This window comes from Rhinolophus ferrumequinum, chromosome 12 (assembly GCF_004115265.2).
Source record: "Rhinolophus ferrumequinum isolate MPI-CBG mRhiFer1 chromosome 12, mRhiFer1_v1.p, whole genome shotgun sequence".
Classification (NCBI taxonomy): domain Eukaryota; kingdom Metazoa; phylum Chordata; class Mammalia; order Chiroptera; family Rhinolophidae; genus Rhinolophus; species Rhinolophus ferrumequinum.
In genome coordinates, this window is record NC_046295.1 from 36262929 (window position 1) to 36279561 (window position 16633).

The following is a 16633-nucleotide window of genomic DNA, read 5'->3' on the forward strand; positions in this document are numbered from 1 at the left end:
TCGCCTCCGGAGAACCCCCACTACCCGCCACCCACACGACTGCTTCTGAGTGCATTCTCCCCCCGAGTCCCGTGAATGAGAATCCCTGTCTCGGTCTCTGCTTCTGAGGAGCCCAGACACCTAACATACAGTGGGTTAACAGATCACTTTCTCATAAGGATGCTTCTCACCGATTGGATCAAGTCCAAGCTGCGCAGTTGGACTTTTAAGCCTTCCAGTTCTGACCCGAACTCCACGCTAGCTAGTGTCTTCCTGTCCCTTCCACACGTGCCCCTTTCTCCCGCCACATTGCCACATTGATGCCTCCCCAGACCATTCCTGAGCTTCAGGCTTCTGTTACTTTGGCCGCGCCCTCTGCACGCCCCTACACTTTCCAAAGAACACCCAGGCTTCCAGGCCAGCTCCGATGGCCCCATTTTCTTCCAGACACTCCTACAGAGCTGGGTCTGAAACAATGGAGCCATCCTGCAGAAATGAAGTATTTGTTGTCTGATTTGTTCCATTTTGCCACGTGCAGTCTTTTACTGGTGCTGCTATCAGCACCATCATTTCACTCTTTCTGTGCCCTTTCCTAAACTGTGGGCTCGGTACAGGTGGAGTGCAGGTTCTGGCTACCAGTGGAACTCACCCCACATTTAGTTCAGGATTGTCGGGGGCAGAGGACACGCCACCTCATTGGAGATCGCCCTCCACTGCAGTCTTTAACCAGAGCCTTTTAACAGAGCCTCATGCAAGGGGAGCCAGGGATGGCCCGAGCCCTTAGCAATGTCATGCCCACACCACACTCTTCAGGCCCCATCCCCGCCCCGCACTCCCTGGGGCTCCTACCCAGCTGTCCCAGCGTGGAGAACGGCTTCAGGAAAGTACTTACATCTTTGCAGTTTTCCGACTTGGAGAAGTGGATTAGGTCGTCGTTGTACATGTCCTGGGTGTTGAGCAGGTCGCTATACTCCTTCTGGCTGAGATCTTCGGGGTTAATGCCGTTGGCCCTGAGGAATTCCTGGTATGCCACGCTAAATGCCTGCCCTATGGACTGTGCGATCAGCTGGGCCTAGATAGCAGCCAGAGAGGGAAGATGGAGGTCAACAGGGCAGCCCTACTGATGACAGTCGAGCGGTAGACATCAGCCAGGCCATGGAGCTACATGGGGCACTAATGCCGGCCAGAGGCCATTTCAGAATTAGCGGGGACAGTTTTGATTATGACAATAGCCATCAAGGAGCTACCAGCAATCAGTGGACAGGACTCAGAGATGCTGGACTTACAGCCATGCAAAAGGACGGTCCTACACAGGGATGAGTCATTCTACATTTTACGCAATTTTCAAATATCCCACTGGACAGTCATGTACATGTAACCCCTGGGTCTAATTATCTGAGTCCAGAACTCAACGCAAATTTATATAAAAACACAAAGTCTTTCATTGCACCCATCCAATGTTCCGAGAACAAAATTATTGTGTTAACTGAGAGAATGTGATACTTCGTATTACCCAGCACTTTACGAGGAGCAAGCTTCATGACTTGGCAAAATCAGCAGCTTTAAAACTGTTCATGGTACCTGGGTAAATTACATCACTGTCAGCCTGCACACCTGCTGTCCTGTGGGGTAATTCTGTGTGTGTGCGTGTGTTTGCCCACCTACTTACCTATCTAATGTCTTAATTAGCCCTTAATTCAAAATGTCAACTAGAATGTGTTTACAATATTCAGCTGAATGCTGTGTTCTCATATCCCAACTTATTAATCAAGTAGGTATAAGCACCTGATGACTCCATCATTCCTTCCCGAACGCTTGGGCCTCAGCATTTACATATTGTGGTAAGTACAATGTTACTGTAGCTTGCTTCCCTTGGTTTCTCCTGTGTTACATTTATGACAATGCTTAGGTTAGTCTGTAGAAACGTTTTCAAAAGGGGAGGTTATATATATTATCTATGAATTTCCTCTAGGGATGATAACGGGGCATTTATACAATATTTGTTGAGAACTCTGATCCAGTCCAATGTTACATTTTCTAGGTGAGGAGACTGAGGCCCAGAAACTCAAAGGAACCTCCTCAAGGTCACACAGCTCACAGAACTGCTTCCACTGTTCTTCCTGCTGCACTGGGCTTTGATAACCGTTCCCTGTATTAATTCATCCACATTATGACTCAGGGTAGCCACTGAGCACTTCGTATGTAGCCACACTGCAGTCAATGCTTTATAAGGACCATCACAAAAATCGTCACATTAAACCTATGACTGATGAAAGCATGACTGGTCCACAAGCTCTTGAGTCTGTTTCACAATAAAAATTTGGGATTTTAGAAAGAGAACAGGATGCCTATATCATACATTGTATAATAACCCTTTTAGGGCCTGGGGAAGTGTCCTATCACTAAACTCAGTAATATTCCTGCAGCAAAATGTGTAAGATTCCTGGTAAGCTGGACAAACCCTATAAATAGCCTCATGGCAGTGCAGGGCAGGTATGTCAGCAAATTGGCTACAAAGCTCCCTTTTGTTTCTCAGAGCTCTTTAGACTTTGGAATTGTGGCTCTGTTTTATAGTCCCCATTAGACAGATGGGGAAGCAGGGGTTGAGAAGTTTAACTGTCCATTCCCTGGGAAAGGGGTGAGGTGGGGGGCTGAATCCTGGTAGACTGATTCCAGAGCCCACCCTCCTTCCCCACCACACCGGACTGCCTCTCTGTGAAATTCAGATGGGTAGAAAAATAACCAAACCAAACCAAATCTCTAGAGTGATGTTTTAGAAACACACAATTCTAACCTCTTTTCCTACCTTCCCTAGTTTTTGCTAAAAGCAGCCAATTAACAGTGACAGTAGGACTTTCTGTGTGGCTGGCCGTGGGAAAAGAAACATTTTTCTCACTCTGAGAATCTGGTGACTTCACGTGCCACAAGTCACATCAAGGACCACCACCTTGCATCCTGCTGCAAAACTGGAGGTGAGACACTGCTTTAGCCATCAGAGGCACAGTGGACAGATAACCGAAACACACATGCCTGGGACCTTGCTGATCATGCATGGACGGCTGATGTGGCTAACGCACAGGCTGCGGTGTTTACGCAGTAGCACAGTCACACAGCAGCCCGATAAGGGGGGCAGGGGGCTATCATCCTACAGAAGCTAAGCGGCCACTCAGCTGGCCCGAGCAGGCAGGCTTCATAGCCAGCTCTCCCTGGTCTGGAGCCAATGACCTTCTTTTGTCCTCTGCTTAGGAAGCCGAGGGGTGAGATTCCCAGGTCCTAGTCTTGCTCCCCATTCTTTCCTTTCATCATCTTCCTCAACAGGAAGCCCCAGGAATAGAAACCTCTTCTTGGAGCTTCCAGCCAGAAGCATGCAGCAGAGCGATCCTCATCCGTACATATATGTATGCCGGGAGACTCAGGCCTGGTGAGCAGAGCTAATCCCACCTTTTCATTGGCCTGCAGGACACATGAGGCTTAAGATTCTAAATTTAACTCTTTTGAAACTTTCCAAGAACCTTCTAAAACTCATGTTCTCTCAGTTTGCAAGTTTGGCCTCAGTTTGAAAGGCATAGCAGGGAGAATGGTGGCGAGAGGCACTGCAAGCTCTCTGCCTTCTCAGCGACCTTGTCCCAGGGCTGCTTTCTAGAGAACCAGACCAGGAAATGATGCTGCAGGAAGGGGAAGCACCACCTCCTCTCCAAGGCTGCAGCTGTGACAGGGCTGGTTCCCCGGAGAAAACCTGCTTGCCTCTGACTCCTAACTTGTTGGAAGAAGGAAATATACTGCAGCTAGACAGATAACACTCTCCTGGAGAAAAATGACCTCTTTTAAGGAGCCAAGGCGACCACAGGCAGCTTAAGTAGTAAGAGCTCCCTGCTTGGTAGGAGAAACAGAGTGTATTCTACGATGCAGGAGGAAAAATTAGCACCGTCAGCGGCACGGACAGGGCCTTCTCGGGGCTCTGCAGTTCGAAACCATGGTGGGGCTGCGGCCCCGGCCTGGAGGGGAGCTTCCGAGGCCTGCCGCGCACTAGGAGGTGTTCAGGTGCTAACGCAGCTTGAAGCTGGTGGCCTTGCCAGCAGTTCTAAGCACAATTTGGGAAGAAGGCTGAATGGAAGAATGGTACCCCTCTGTTATAAACTAATTTTCTCTGTTGACTTCGTCACCTGGAGAGATGCGGGGAGGGGTAGGAATTACTGGCTTTATGACAAGGGGAGCAGCTGGTTTTCATAAGGACTACAGGTGGTATAGGTGGGTGGGTGGATAGGGACAGAGATTCTGACTTTCCTGTAGCCCCCAAGGCAGTCCTGCACCACCAAGAACTGTCCTCCCAAATGCCCCAGGGCCCAGGTGAGACCTGCACGGGCCCCCAGGGTCTGAATGAACTCTTCCCATTCTTCTCTGACTTTAAGCTCTCCAGCAGTTGGGTCTCCTTGCCTTTTCTCAGCTATAGCAGGAGGCCCCTGCCTCAGGGCTTTTGCACTTGCTCTTTCTCCTCTGACTTCATTCAGGTCTCTGCTTAAATCTCGCCTCCTCAGAGAGGACTTTGTCGATTACCCTACCAGAAACAGCCCCTGTCCCTCTATCCCCTGCCCTAGTTTTATTTTTTCTTTATCAAACTTCCCATTAACTAATTTTATATTAAATCTATCTATCCATTTATCTTCTGTCTTCCTACAACCCTCATGAAGAGTGCCTTGTCTGTTTTATTCAGCCTTGTATCCCTAGCACTAGAACAGTGCCTGACACATAGTAGGTGCTCAATAAATATCTGTTTCATGGATGATTCAGGTTCTGAGAAATAGAATCTGGGCACTCAGGGACAGCTCAGGTCACAGGAGGGAGATCACGGAAAGCAACCCTTACGTCCTCAGACTCGAAGACGTGGCAGATCATCTTGTACTGCCTTTTCCCGTCCTGGGATGGGTGGGAGGCTTCCACGTTCTCCTGGGAGTTCGAGCGAGGCATCCGCCTGCGGGCCATCAGCACAACAATATTCCCAATGTCTGCAATGTAGGAAATGGTCCTCAGAGGGTGGTCCATCATTGTCTCCTGGAGGGCGGAAGGGAGAGGACAGTAAGTCCAGTGCAGCATCTCATGACCTCTAAGAGAGTCAGGCACCCCACAGCCCAGCCCAGTGTGGTCTGCATGTAGGGTGCACTCCAGGGCTCCCTGCCAAGACCCTGCTGGCAGATTTACCCGCATCCACCCAGGCCTGGGGGCAATTCCCTTGGCTAATAATAACCCAGGAAGTGGTCTGTGGCAGCTGAAAAGACATTTCAACCATTTTACAACCAGCAGAATCTCTGGTGGGGAAGTTAAAAAAAAAGATAAAAACTCTACACAGGATGGCTGCATTTTATTTTCGTGTGTGTGTGTGTGTGCGCGCGAATTTAAACAAAATTTCTTGAAAGGCTAATCTGTTCAAGTTTGTGAAGTTTCTGATAAAAACTTATGAGAATGATTAGCAAATAATACCCACGGTTTATTTTTTCCTTTGACCTTTAAGAAAACAGTCTCGAGGTCCGCCCCGTCCCTCTCCACCTCCCCCAGCCAGCACTGCAGACACCACCTTCCAGCTTGTCTAGAAGTCAACATCTGGAGGCAGGTGCTCTATAGACACGGGTACAGTCTCTGAGTTGCCATGCTGCTAAGCTTCACCCCAGGGAACGGTGGGAGCCAGCTAATTACTACCTGTGTGTCAGCATTCAACACTTTGATTCTCTGTGTAGAAATGAAGAGATCCACTTCAGTCATTGGCTGAGACTCGCCTTCAGGAGCCTGAGAAGAAAAATGCACCGAGGAAAGCTTAGCACATTCCTCGGACGCGGGTGCATGGGAGCAAGGCGAGCTCACACACAGAGGCACTGAGACTCAGTCACCAGAACAGCAACGCAGACTCCAGAATTAGGTCGTCAAAGCTGAAGTCACCACACAGAGGACGGACACATAGACGAGAGGGAGCATCTCCACGTTACAGGGGAAATGCAGGACCCCCTTTGCTTCTTCCCCTCTAGAAGCAGTCACTCACTGCCGTCGATTTGGTTCTACGACCAAGGATCGTGAATGGCCCTTTCTGCAAAGGTTTCAGAGCCCAGAAGATTGAAGAAACAAGGGCACTGACTGATACCCCAGGACCCTGGCAAAGTCAGAATCTGCCCCTGCTCAGGGAGTGGGGAACAATGCTTATAGCAGGAGCAAACAAAGTCATTTGGCTGCAGTTCTGGTAAGAGGTCTTCATGTTCACACACCCACACAGCAACACAGAAGCACTACCCTGAAACCACCCCATTAAGAAAGAGCCCCAATGCCTCGACATCCCATGGGTAACTCATAAGCACCTAGAAGCTCCACAACCAAAAAAGCGCATCCGTCTAGTTCATTTAGGGCTTAATTCCGCACGTGTGTGGTTATTAGCGAGTTTTCTTTTTTGCATCCAGCAATCTGACAAATCCGCAAATCAAACATGACTGTAATTGAACAGACCCAAGTCCCTGCCACAATAATGCTCCTGAATGGTGGAAACTTTCACACTACTGTACAGTTCATTTAGCATCTCCAATCTGCTCCCTGCCGTTCCTCTGAAGTGAAATGACTCATGAGCAACAGAAAACAGCCACTTTAGGCAACTGAGTTTTAAGAAACGGTGGCTTATGGGGCGGTTCAAAAAGAAATCTGAACAAAAAACTTGCTGGATGCAGAAAACAAAAACACGAAATAATAATAAGGTAAAACATAAATAAATGAAAAGAACAGGCAGAACACCAAGCTGATGAAGTATTTGTACTGCACCTTCTTCCTGCTTTTGGCTAATTTCTGGGCCATCTGCTTAGCATGGAACAAACAGAGACAGGAGAACAGTTAGAAAAGAATTTGCAGAGACTCAAAGTCAAAGAAGGAATTGACAAACTAATACCGATAGTGGTAAAAGCATTTCTGTGGGAAGTGAACTAAAAAACAAAAAAAAATCCCACTCTATAAACAATGGATTTCCTAACTCAGAATTTAGCAGGTGGCAGGGGCAGTAGGAGGAAAAGAAATGGATTGAGTCACTTCTTACACGTAACTGCAATCAATGTTTTCAAAGAAACCAACTTTTGGTTCTGTTGACTTTATTGCATGCCTGTTTTTTCTACTTCATTGATTTTAGTCTATACCTTTATTTTGTTCTACTTTTTCTGGGCTGAATTTGCTGATTTTTTTCCTAGCTTCTTGAGATGAAAACTTAAATGATGGATTTTCAAATGTTTTTCTTTTCTGATATATTTATTTAAAACCATGAATCTCCTTCCAAGCACTGCAGTAGCTGTAGCCCACAAATTTTGATATGTTGCAATTTAATTATCATTTCATTCAAAGCATTTTCTAATTTACACTATGATTTCTCCTTTGGACTTTGGATTCTTTAGAACTGTATTCTTAATTTTAACATATTTGGAGATTTTCTAGTTATCTTCTTGTTATTTATTTCTGAATTAATTTCACTGGGTCAAGAGAATATACTCTGATTTCAATCCTTTGAAATGTGCTGAGTTTCAGCTGTATGGCCCAGAAGATGACTGGCTTCGGTGAAAGTGTTGTGTTCACAAGCTGCATTCTGCAGTTGCTGGGGATGATGTTCTATGAATGTCAACTAAGTCAATTATGTTGGTTAAGAGTATTGTTCAAATCTTCTGTACCTGATTTTTTTTTTTGTCTGCTTGTTCTAATATTTATTGGGAGATGTGTGTTAAAATCTCCAGCTGTTACTGTGGATTTGTCCATGTCTACTTCTGTCAACCTTCGCTTCACCCATTTTGTAACTATAAGGTACGTACATATTGAAGATGTTTATGTTTTCCTATGAAATTGATCTTTTATTGTTGTCCCTCTTTACTCCTTGCTTTACATTTGTATAATATTAATGTAGCCTGGACCTAACTAGAAATGGATATAATGTACCCTTTTCTCATAAGACATAGTTGATAAAGGCAGAGAGTGTGGGGCTGAATTGTTTAAAACTGAGTCTTGGCTCTGCTACCTGACTAGTTGTATGACTTGGAGCAAGCCACGTAACATCTCTGTGCCTCAATTTACTCATCTGTCAAATGAAGATAAAAATAGCATCTACCTCAATAGGGCTGTTCTGAGGATAAAAATGACTATATGCAAAGCTCTTACAATAGTGCCTGGTACATTATAAGCACTATATTTGTGTTTGCTCTTATGTGATTGTAATTCACCTGCACCAAGAGCCAATGTCTTGGCTTTTAGTAAGGCTTGCTAGATACACACAGATCTCGTAGGAACAATGGTGAGTCAATGGGCAAACCGGAGCCCTGCTGTGGTGATGGGGGTGGGGAGGAGGAAGGTGCCTTCCTTGGTACTCACCTGGTAGAAAACCTCTTTTGCCCTCAGCAGCTCATCTCTGTTTCATTAATGACTAAAATGTGTTGTCTGTACTACTTCATTGTGGAGAAACTGGATGAGTCAACCATCCAAACACCAAATAGCGCATCTGTGGGACACCCAGGAAACTAGGGCAGCCCAACTCCCACACGCCACCCTACAACTCTTCCTGGTGGTCACCGTGAGCAGCGTGCTCTGGAGAAGTCCAAAGGCAGCAACTGCAAGTGTTACCCTAATGCCGTGCATGACAGTGGAAATATCTCTGCACCCGAGGCGTGGCCCCATGCTGATGCTACGTCACACCACAGATTTCCTGTGCGGAATCAGAGACTCCTGCCAGGGGAATTCTGACCTGCGCCAGTTATAATCCTACGATAGATGACTGCTGTGAGATCCTAAGATGTCTGTTTTCTACCACCACTCCTGAAATGATATGACATGAAATGATATGGCAGTAACATAAGAATTTCCATTGTTTTTGATACCAAAACAAACAGCTATTGGTCAAAATTCTTCACTCTAGGGAACCGTGGTCTGAAAGGCCCCTTTCAAAGGAAAACAAATCTGCCACCAGCGAGATGCCCAAATTCATTTTTTTTTTTAAACTGGAATGGGTGATAAAGGAGACAATCCAAAAAGGCAGACTGAGTTTCATGAAAGGCTTTCTGAAATAATGTTGATGAAGTTCAAGGTGTTTCATTCACTTAGAGAAATAAATCCCTCATGATACTCAAGTGCCCTGGAACAAATTGTAATTAAAAATTTAGACGCCACATTAGAAATGCTGATGGGGTCGCAGCCAGAATGAGGACCTGGGGTAGCAGAGAGAGGTCTAGAGAAGCATAAGGCCAGCACGCATCTTAAAGCAAGAAATGACAACATCCATTTAAATCCCCGTGTTTCATGGGATTGATTACGGCTTATCATCCAGTGGGCTATGTGCAAGGTCATAAACTATGGCACCGGCCAGCCAGTCGCTTGATCCAAAATGCGTATCGAGTGTTAACTGAGGTTATTCAGGCTGGGGACCCTCCTGACTATTCTAATTTTTCTTTCCCCAGCTGGCAGCATCCTTCTAAGTGTTTCACATCTATCAGTGTAAAAGCTTACAGCCCAGTGAGGTAGGCACTACATTATCCTCATCTTCCAGAAGAGGACACTGAGGCACAGAGAGGCTAATGAACTTGTCCAAGGTCACACAGTGGTTAAATGGCAGAAACAGAGTTAAACCTGGAAGTCTCACTCTACACTGCAAACTGCTAGCTGTGCGATCTGGGCAAGTGTTTTATGTCTAAACTTCTCTGTTTGTCTGAAAAATGGGGTTATTAATACCTACCTCCCAGGATACCCCACCCCCTCTATTTTGAGGTACAAACGAGGTAATGTGTGTGAAAGGCCTGCTGTAAGTGTCACCATCCTTTCTATCAGCCACAGACTCCTTCAAGTCAGATGGAAAATCACATGGCTGACACAAAGCAACTGGGAGAATTGTTAATTCTACAATTCAGTTCTAATTTTTGACACTTAGGAGAAAAATCTTTCCATTAAAGAATGGAAAAATCTGATCTTTTGTGCTATACTAGTAAAGACAGATATAAGAATATTTGATAATGAGTGATCCTTACAAAAATGTATGGACCAAAAAATGTCACATCATCATTTGTGAGCTAATTACATGAGCTTCACAAATGTAGACGAAATGGAGACATACACACCACACTCTGCATGGATATGTAGTAGTTAATACAGCTCAGGTAGGGTTCAGCAGGTCACCCCATCTTCCAGTTGAAGCATGGAGATATACTGGACAGAGAGGAAGAAAAGTGAGCTGGCTGCACTGGCTCCAAGTTTGCTTCTTTAGACAGGGTGCAGGCATGATTCTCTCTCTCGCTCTCTCTTTCTCTCTCTCTCTCTCTCTCTCTCTCTCTCTCTCTACCTAGGGTACTTTAGATACTGACGGTATGAAGGGCAAAACTCTCTCCAGAAGTTTCTCCTAGAACGTGTTCCAGAGACTCCCAGCAACCAGACTGTAACAGGCACCACACAGGGATAATGCATTCTCCGTTCAAATAACTAGGGGAGCTTGTGGTTAAAGTGAATGAAATCTCCTTAGTACAGGAGTTCCCAGCATCCTTCATAGGAAAACATACATAGCAACTATTCAGAAAGGAGATACGTTCTGCAGTGTTTCTTCCGCTTATTTGCCAGCGGAACCCTGTCAGTGAGAAGTGCTCGGCTTGACTGGAAAGCCACAGAGCCAAGTTGGAGGACAGATGCTACACAACGCTGGATGGTCCACCCTTCTCTACGGCAGTGGGTCCCAAATTGTAGGCTACATCAGACTCTCCTGAAGGGCTTAGGAAAGCACAGATTCCTGGTTCCTACCCCCATGAGTTTGAATGGGTTGGGGCCTGAGAATCTGCATTTCTAACAAGTCCCCAGGATATGTTGCTGCTGGGACCCCAGGGATCCCACCTTGAGAACCACTGCTCTAATGCATTCCTTAGATATACGGGAACTTCCTGGAAGGATATTATTTCTTCTCAATAATGGTGAACAACAAAGCAGAAAGGATACACTAGAAGGGTCCAAAGATGATAAAAAAGGTTTTTAAAAAAATGGCCGATGTCTTCTAATTCCGCTATTGCATTCAGACACACCGTATTTGCTATATTTTGGTAGATGGAAAAGCCTTTTAATTTCCGATCCCTCAGCCTGCCTTGTATTATTGTTACCTCAACGCTCTTCCTGACTCCCTTATCAGACTGTGCGTTTTCAAGGTCAAGGACTGGATCTTGGTTAATTTTTAGCTCCTAAGATGCCCATCACAGGGGTCTGTCTAAGAACGGTTTGCTTTTTGAGCCAAATTTCCTTCGTTTTTATCTCCCGTTAAGTAGAAAATACCTACCAATGTGGCCAAACCACAACTCCCAATTCTCTCCTCATTTGGCAAGTACATCTGTAAATTCTTTGCTAAAGGAAGAAAATCGTAATTTTTACAACTCTAAGTGTGAGTCCAACATCAATATTCAATTCTAGTATACAGCTGGTGCTCTGTGAGTCACTGATGCCATAACTAATGGACAGAACAGAAACTGAAGACTGTTTTAAAGTGGACACCAAGGCTTCAGGTTCAGCGTGTATTTAGAGCCAAAGGACCACAAACACCATGGCTGGACCCACGGTGAGGTAGGTCTCACCGCATGCATTGCCTCCGTGGGGGTCAGAGAATGTAGCTGGGGGAAAGAGGGGCAAAATGAGACCCCCGCAGGGAGGGAGGGAGAAAGAAGGTACCTGAAAGGAAAAGGAGGAAATTCCTCGGCCTTTGCGTTGGTAAGAGCACCTAGGCAGTCATTCCTCATCAGTTTGTGGTGAGGATACTGCTAAAAGGATTTCCCAAATAGAATCCGTACAGCTTTTCCCCTTCCTTCCTGGATGGACACGATAAAGTCTGTAGCCACATTCTGCTCTGCATCTCTCTCGAGGTGGCCTAGAAAAACTCATTCCTGAAAGGACAGCCTCTCTTGAGGAAAACGCATGGCATCGCCTCCCTTAGAGAAAGGTCTGCTAGGCACACAGGCGCACCACAGTGCCCGCTCCCCTTGGAGAAATGCTCTCAGCCCCCTGGTTCCCTCTGCAGGTGATGAAGTCTCTGTGACGCTGCTGACAGTCACTTTCTAACAGGTGTGGGAATCAACCACGGGTCTGCACATAGCTGTCTCCACTGAGAATTTGAAATAGTGTCAGGCTGGGTGTAAAGGCAAGCACTCTGATGAGCATTTAAATGAATGTAAAAGGAACACAAGTAGGAAATACTTAATGACAGACAACAGTTCCTTCAGATGCACAGACGTACACTGTGAAATGATGCTTATAAATGAAATGTAACCATTTAATCTTACCACTCCATACTGAATTCCTTACACGAGAGTAATCTTTGGTAAAAATAAACATGTGATGTCTTCCAGATGCCTATTCTGCTCTGGGCAGGTCTAACATGGATTTATAATCAGACAGCCTCTCTCCTGCTTATTCTGTTCAACAAAGCCATCAAATTTTCTGTTTTAATGAACAGTGGAACTTGTGGACACCAACCCTACGGAGCTTCAAAGTAAACTTTCTGGTTTCCTATTAGGGAGCTGGACTTTGAAGAAGGAAAAACAACAGTCTCGGATACCACTGTGGAAATCAGAAGATATACAGGCATACCTTGGAGTTTCTGTGGGTTCAGTCCCAGACCACTGTAACAAAGCGAGTGTCTCAACAAAGTGAGCTGCGGTGAAGGGTCCCGCCTTCAGTTTGTAAAAGACACTGTCTATGAAGTGCAATGAAGCGAAAAGCAGGAAAACGAGGCCTGCTGGCAGTTCCCGGCACACTTGGCACTGGGTGGGATCTGGTACCAGATGCCATCGTCTACCCTGAGCAGTGCTTTCTGTTCAGGTCACGGACCTGCTCTCCCCTCCCGGCCATCGAATACTACATACATGTCACAGTGGAAAGACAGAGCAACTCTGCCAGTCAGGAGGCCAGGAACAAGGTGCCCAGAATGAAACCTGAGCTTTAGTATGTCTGAAACCTGACGGACAGAACCTAGGAAACACTCAACACTCATCTCAAAGCAACACGCAGTTTTTGGTCTCAGGGGTCTTCAGTACTCTTTTGGGGGCGGACTGTTGCTTTGTTCTGGAAGATTCACCTCAATGGGCCTTGGGAGTACTCCTTAACAGGGGTGCTGGGGGAGGGGCGTTCTGGCATTCTGGAGGAGATTTATGTTTGTCGCGTGTCTCTATCCTGCACACTACAGCGTGTTAAGCGGCCCTGGCTCTGACCTACTAATGCCAGTAAAAATGCCCCCAGGCACCGTGGCAACCAAAAGTGCCCCCTACCCATTTGCAAATGCCCCTTTGGAGGTCCCTCCCTGTCCAAGGAGCAGTGAGTGAGGCATGCCAGGTCCTTGCATTCCCGTTGACCCCGGGGAAGCTGATGGCACCATTACCCTGGGGAACTACGTGCTATGTTAAGAGCTTAGCTAAGCTACTCCATGATTTTGCTGCCGCGGTAATGGTCTCAGTAATGGCCAAGCAGCCTGTGGGGACCTTAAACTGACACTAGCCCCTCATGCAAGTGCATGTCCTGGATGACAGCCAGAGAGTCACAGACACATGTAAGCTCCTGATGGGACTTCCCAGCAGCCCTTGTGAGCAACAGTCTCCTCCTATGTGCCCCTTAGATAAGACCCCCATGGAGCTTACCAAATCCCAGCTCTGCTTTGGTTTGAACTGACCAATCTGGCCTTAGGTCAGGAACCCCAAGGCACTCTCCCCATGGACCCTGCTAAAGGCATGTGCCCAGGTCCTGCGTCTCTCTCTGCCTGCACCCTGCCTTGACCTCCCCATGTGGACCCTCTAGGACTTTCTCCAGGACCTGTGAGTAGCAACTTCTCGATCTTAATTCCTCTTGTGGTCTTTTGCTCATCATCGGGCACCCTAGGGCTCTACTTAACAAATGTTAGTTTCACACAATCATAACACGCTGTGTTTGGTGACTGTGGGGCACGAGGAGTCAGAACGATGACCCCAAAGAGCTTGTTTTTGAAGTTCACTGCTCTGGATGAAATAAGACATCCAGAAATAAGACATCAGGATGGCGCCTGAGAAACAGCTTGTTCTCTCAGAGAGGTTTCTGTGTTCGTGCTTTGAACACTGTGTCTGGGAGACCCTAAATGAAGAAGAAGACAGTAGGAAGATCTGGCAGTACTAACATCACCTCGTTATGATAAGGGGTGACAGTGAGAAGGAACTGGGTCAAGCTTGGATGGGCAGCTCAACAAGAACCTGACGTCCTACCAGTAGTATCACTGTAGGTGTGAAGGGCAGGCTGATACGTTTTCACGGAGCTGTCCTGTTGGGAAACACGAGGTGAGATGCATCTCTGTGGATAGGGGGTGGGACTTCCCTTAAAGGAAGTGAACCTTCTCACTGTCAATCATCCTGAAAGAGGCTAATTTTGGGAGAACAAATGAACACCACAGAAGTGGGCCTGGTGGCTGCAGGGTCTCTGAGACACAAACAAGAGTTGTGCAGCCCAGATGAAGTGGTGGAGTGGGTCCCTGACACATGGAAAAACTGGTAGGCCCTCGTCAGTAACCTTGCCATTGGGCTACCTGTGATGTGGTTGTACATTCCTCTCTGGTTTATACATCCCAATTCCTAAAACTTCAGTCGTATTTTCAAGAGTTGCAGCATTGGTTTACTATACTATGAAGGATAAGTAAGGGAAGGGTCAGTGCTGAGCTTGGGAGAGGAGTGCCTCCTCCAAGCATAGAGAGGTGGTAGGAGCAGAGAGTGACTCTTGGAGACCCCAGCAGCAGGAGTCATGGAGGGCAGTTGAATGAGGAAGCAATTAGAGGGGACCTGAGGACATTCACACAGCACCCCAGAAACTGCAGAATAACTGGGCTCAAAAACCATCATAATTATGGCATCAATGGAAGTCTGACCTTATCTAGTCGTCACGATGGCAGAGCCTGGGCATGGGAATAACACAGCAATCAGCTCAGATGGGGCAGTGCCACCGGAAGCACCACCTCTGTTCTGCAGAACCTCTGTGAATTGCTGCCACTCTTCCCTTCAAGCTCTCAGGTGCTGTCTCACCTGTCGAGGGCCCCCCTGCACTCTTACGGCACTTACTATCTGACCCCATTCTCTCCTCCTCAGGGATAACCGCACATTCTCTGGCTTCATTCATTTCTCATTTGTGCTGCTGAGTTGGAAGTTAGGGATCTCACTTTATAAATCGCCATTGCCCTCCTTCACGAGACCTTGCACAGCCTGGAACAGCTAAGTGCTTAAAAAATACTTTTTCCTTGATTGAGAGATTAAGAACTCTCCATTACTGCCTTCTACCCACACTTCTTTCTCACTCCACATTGCTACACAAACACCAGAATGACACGTGGGAATGTGTAAGTGACAAGATACAAAAAAAGGAATGGTTTATTGGGAAAGAATTGATTTTGATCAGGTGACTGGATAAAACCAATTCTGAAGTATCCTAACCTGTTCTAACTTGCCTAAAATACCTGGTTCTGGGTTTCAAATCTCCCTATGGCCCCAGTGTGGCTGCCCAATCGTTCTGGGTGCTGGTGGCACTTAATGACACTTGAACGACATGATGGCAGTTTAAGTATCCCTGTAGTCGTGGTTTTGTCCGTAATTCTAGGTGGTATTGGCCTCATGGAGATTCTAGACCACTGCATTTCCATGGGCTCAAACCAGTTCTGGCTGGTTCAAACAAGTTGTAGATGATTTAAGCTAGATGAAAGTGGTTCTTCCTAGATCAAACAGGCTCACTCCTTCGAAATCTTAAAACATATTCGAACAGGTTGACTAGCTCAAACTAGTTTAAACTGGGTTAGCCTTGCTCCGACTTGTTCAGACTAGCCAAGTTAGATCTGGTCAAACGGTTCGTTTTACTTGAAGCAAGCCAGTTCAGTTGAGCTTGAACAGGATCAGCCTGTCTGGAAGCCATGGGACCTCGTGTGAACCACACTGTAACGAGCAATGTTTAAGTCACGGATCTCCAGCTGTCAATGGAAAGACTGACACCTCTCACACTGGAGACGTAATACGCACAGTGATATTCCTCATCATGTGATCTTGTCAAAGTTTATGATCATAGGGACTTTTTTTCAAGACTGGCCATTAAGAACAACGAAAATATCTGGTATTGATACATAAGGATTCCAGGACACTTTGGAAATCTTTTTGCTCTTTAGAACTGTTAGCAAGCACATGGATAAGCATTGCCTGCCAGGTCATCCCAATCCACTCTCCTCTAAATTCAGGACTGGATACGTGAGGTGTGGGGTGATCAGTATGGACGGCTCAGGTGCCCACCTCTGCCTACCACCTCCATGGAGCACACACGCCCTCTCACCTTGATCCTGCTCACAGCTTCCTGGGCCTGCATCATGCGCACGTTTTTGGAGGGAGTTTTGTCTGAGAGCAGCTGGGTGGAGCCAAGGTAATTGGCAGCAAAAATGATTCCATCGATTAAGTCTTCGGGGTCACACGGTCCGGGAACTGTAACATACAGAACCACAGCGGTAAGTGAAGCCACCCAGAGTGGGGGGTTGCCGAACCACTGGCATAATACCTCTCCCCCCTTGGCACAGGGGGCCCAGTACCCAAGACCCCTGAGTGTTGCATCCACCTGCTATTCTCTGTGTGCCAGCCTTCACTCACCCTTCGACTTCAAACAGAAGGAA

The 16633-nt window shown here is 46.7% G+C and overlaps 1 protein-coding gene across 5 annotated transcripts in view; it reads right to left on the minus strand.

The window, feature by feature from the left end:
- APBA1 (amyloid beta precursor protein binding family A member 1) overlaps positions 1 to 16633 on the minus strand; it is a 190195-nt gene that overhangs the window by 14889 nt on the left and 158673 nt on the right. For 4 of the 5 annotated variants that reach the window (XM_033123022.1, XM_033123023.1, XM_033123024.1 and 1 more), the window contains exons 5-9: positions 16303 to 16448; positions 6769 to 6801; positions 5671 to 5757; positions 4843 to 5028; positions 872 to 1051 (exon numbers count right to left, since the gene is read on the minus strand). In XM_033123022.1, the coding sequence (XP_032978913.1) occupies positions 872 to 1051; positions 4843 to 5028; positions 5671 to 5757; positions 6769 to 6801; positions 16303 to 16448 (632 nt within the window). The remainder of the gene's footprint in view (positions 1 to 871; positions 1052 to 4842; positions 5029 to 5670; positions 5758 to 6768; positions 6802 to 16302; positions 16449 to 16633) is intronic. The other variant, XM_033123026.1, reaches the window with a different exon arrangement.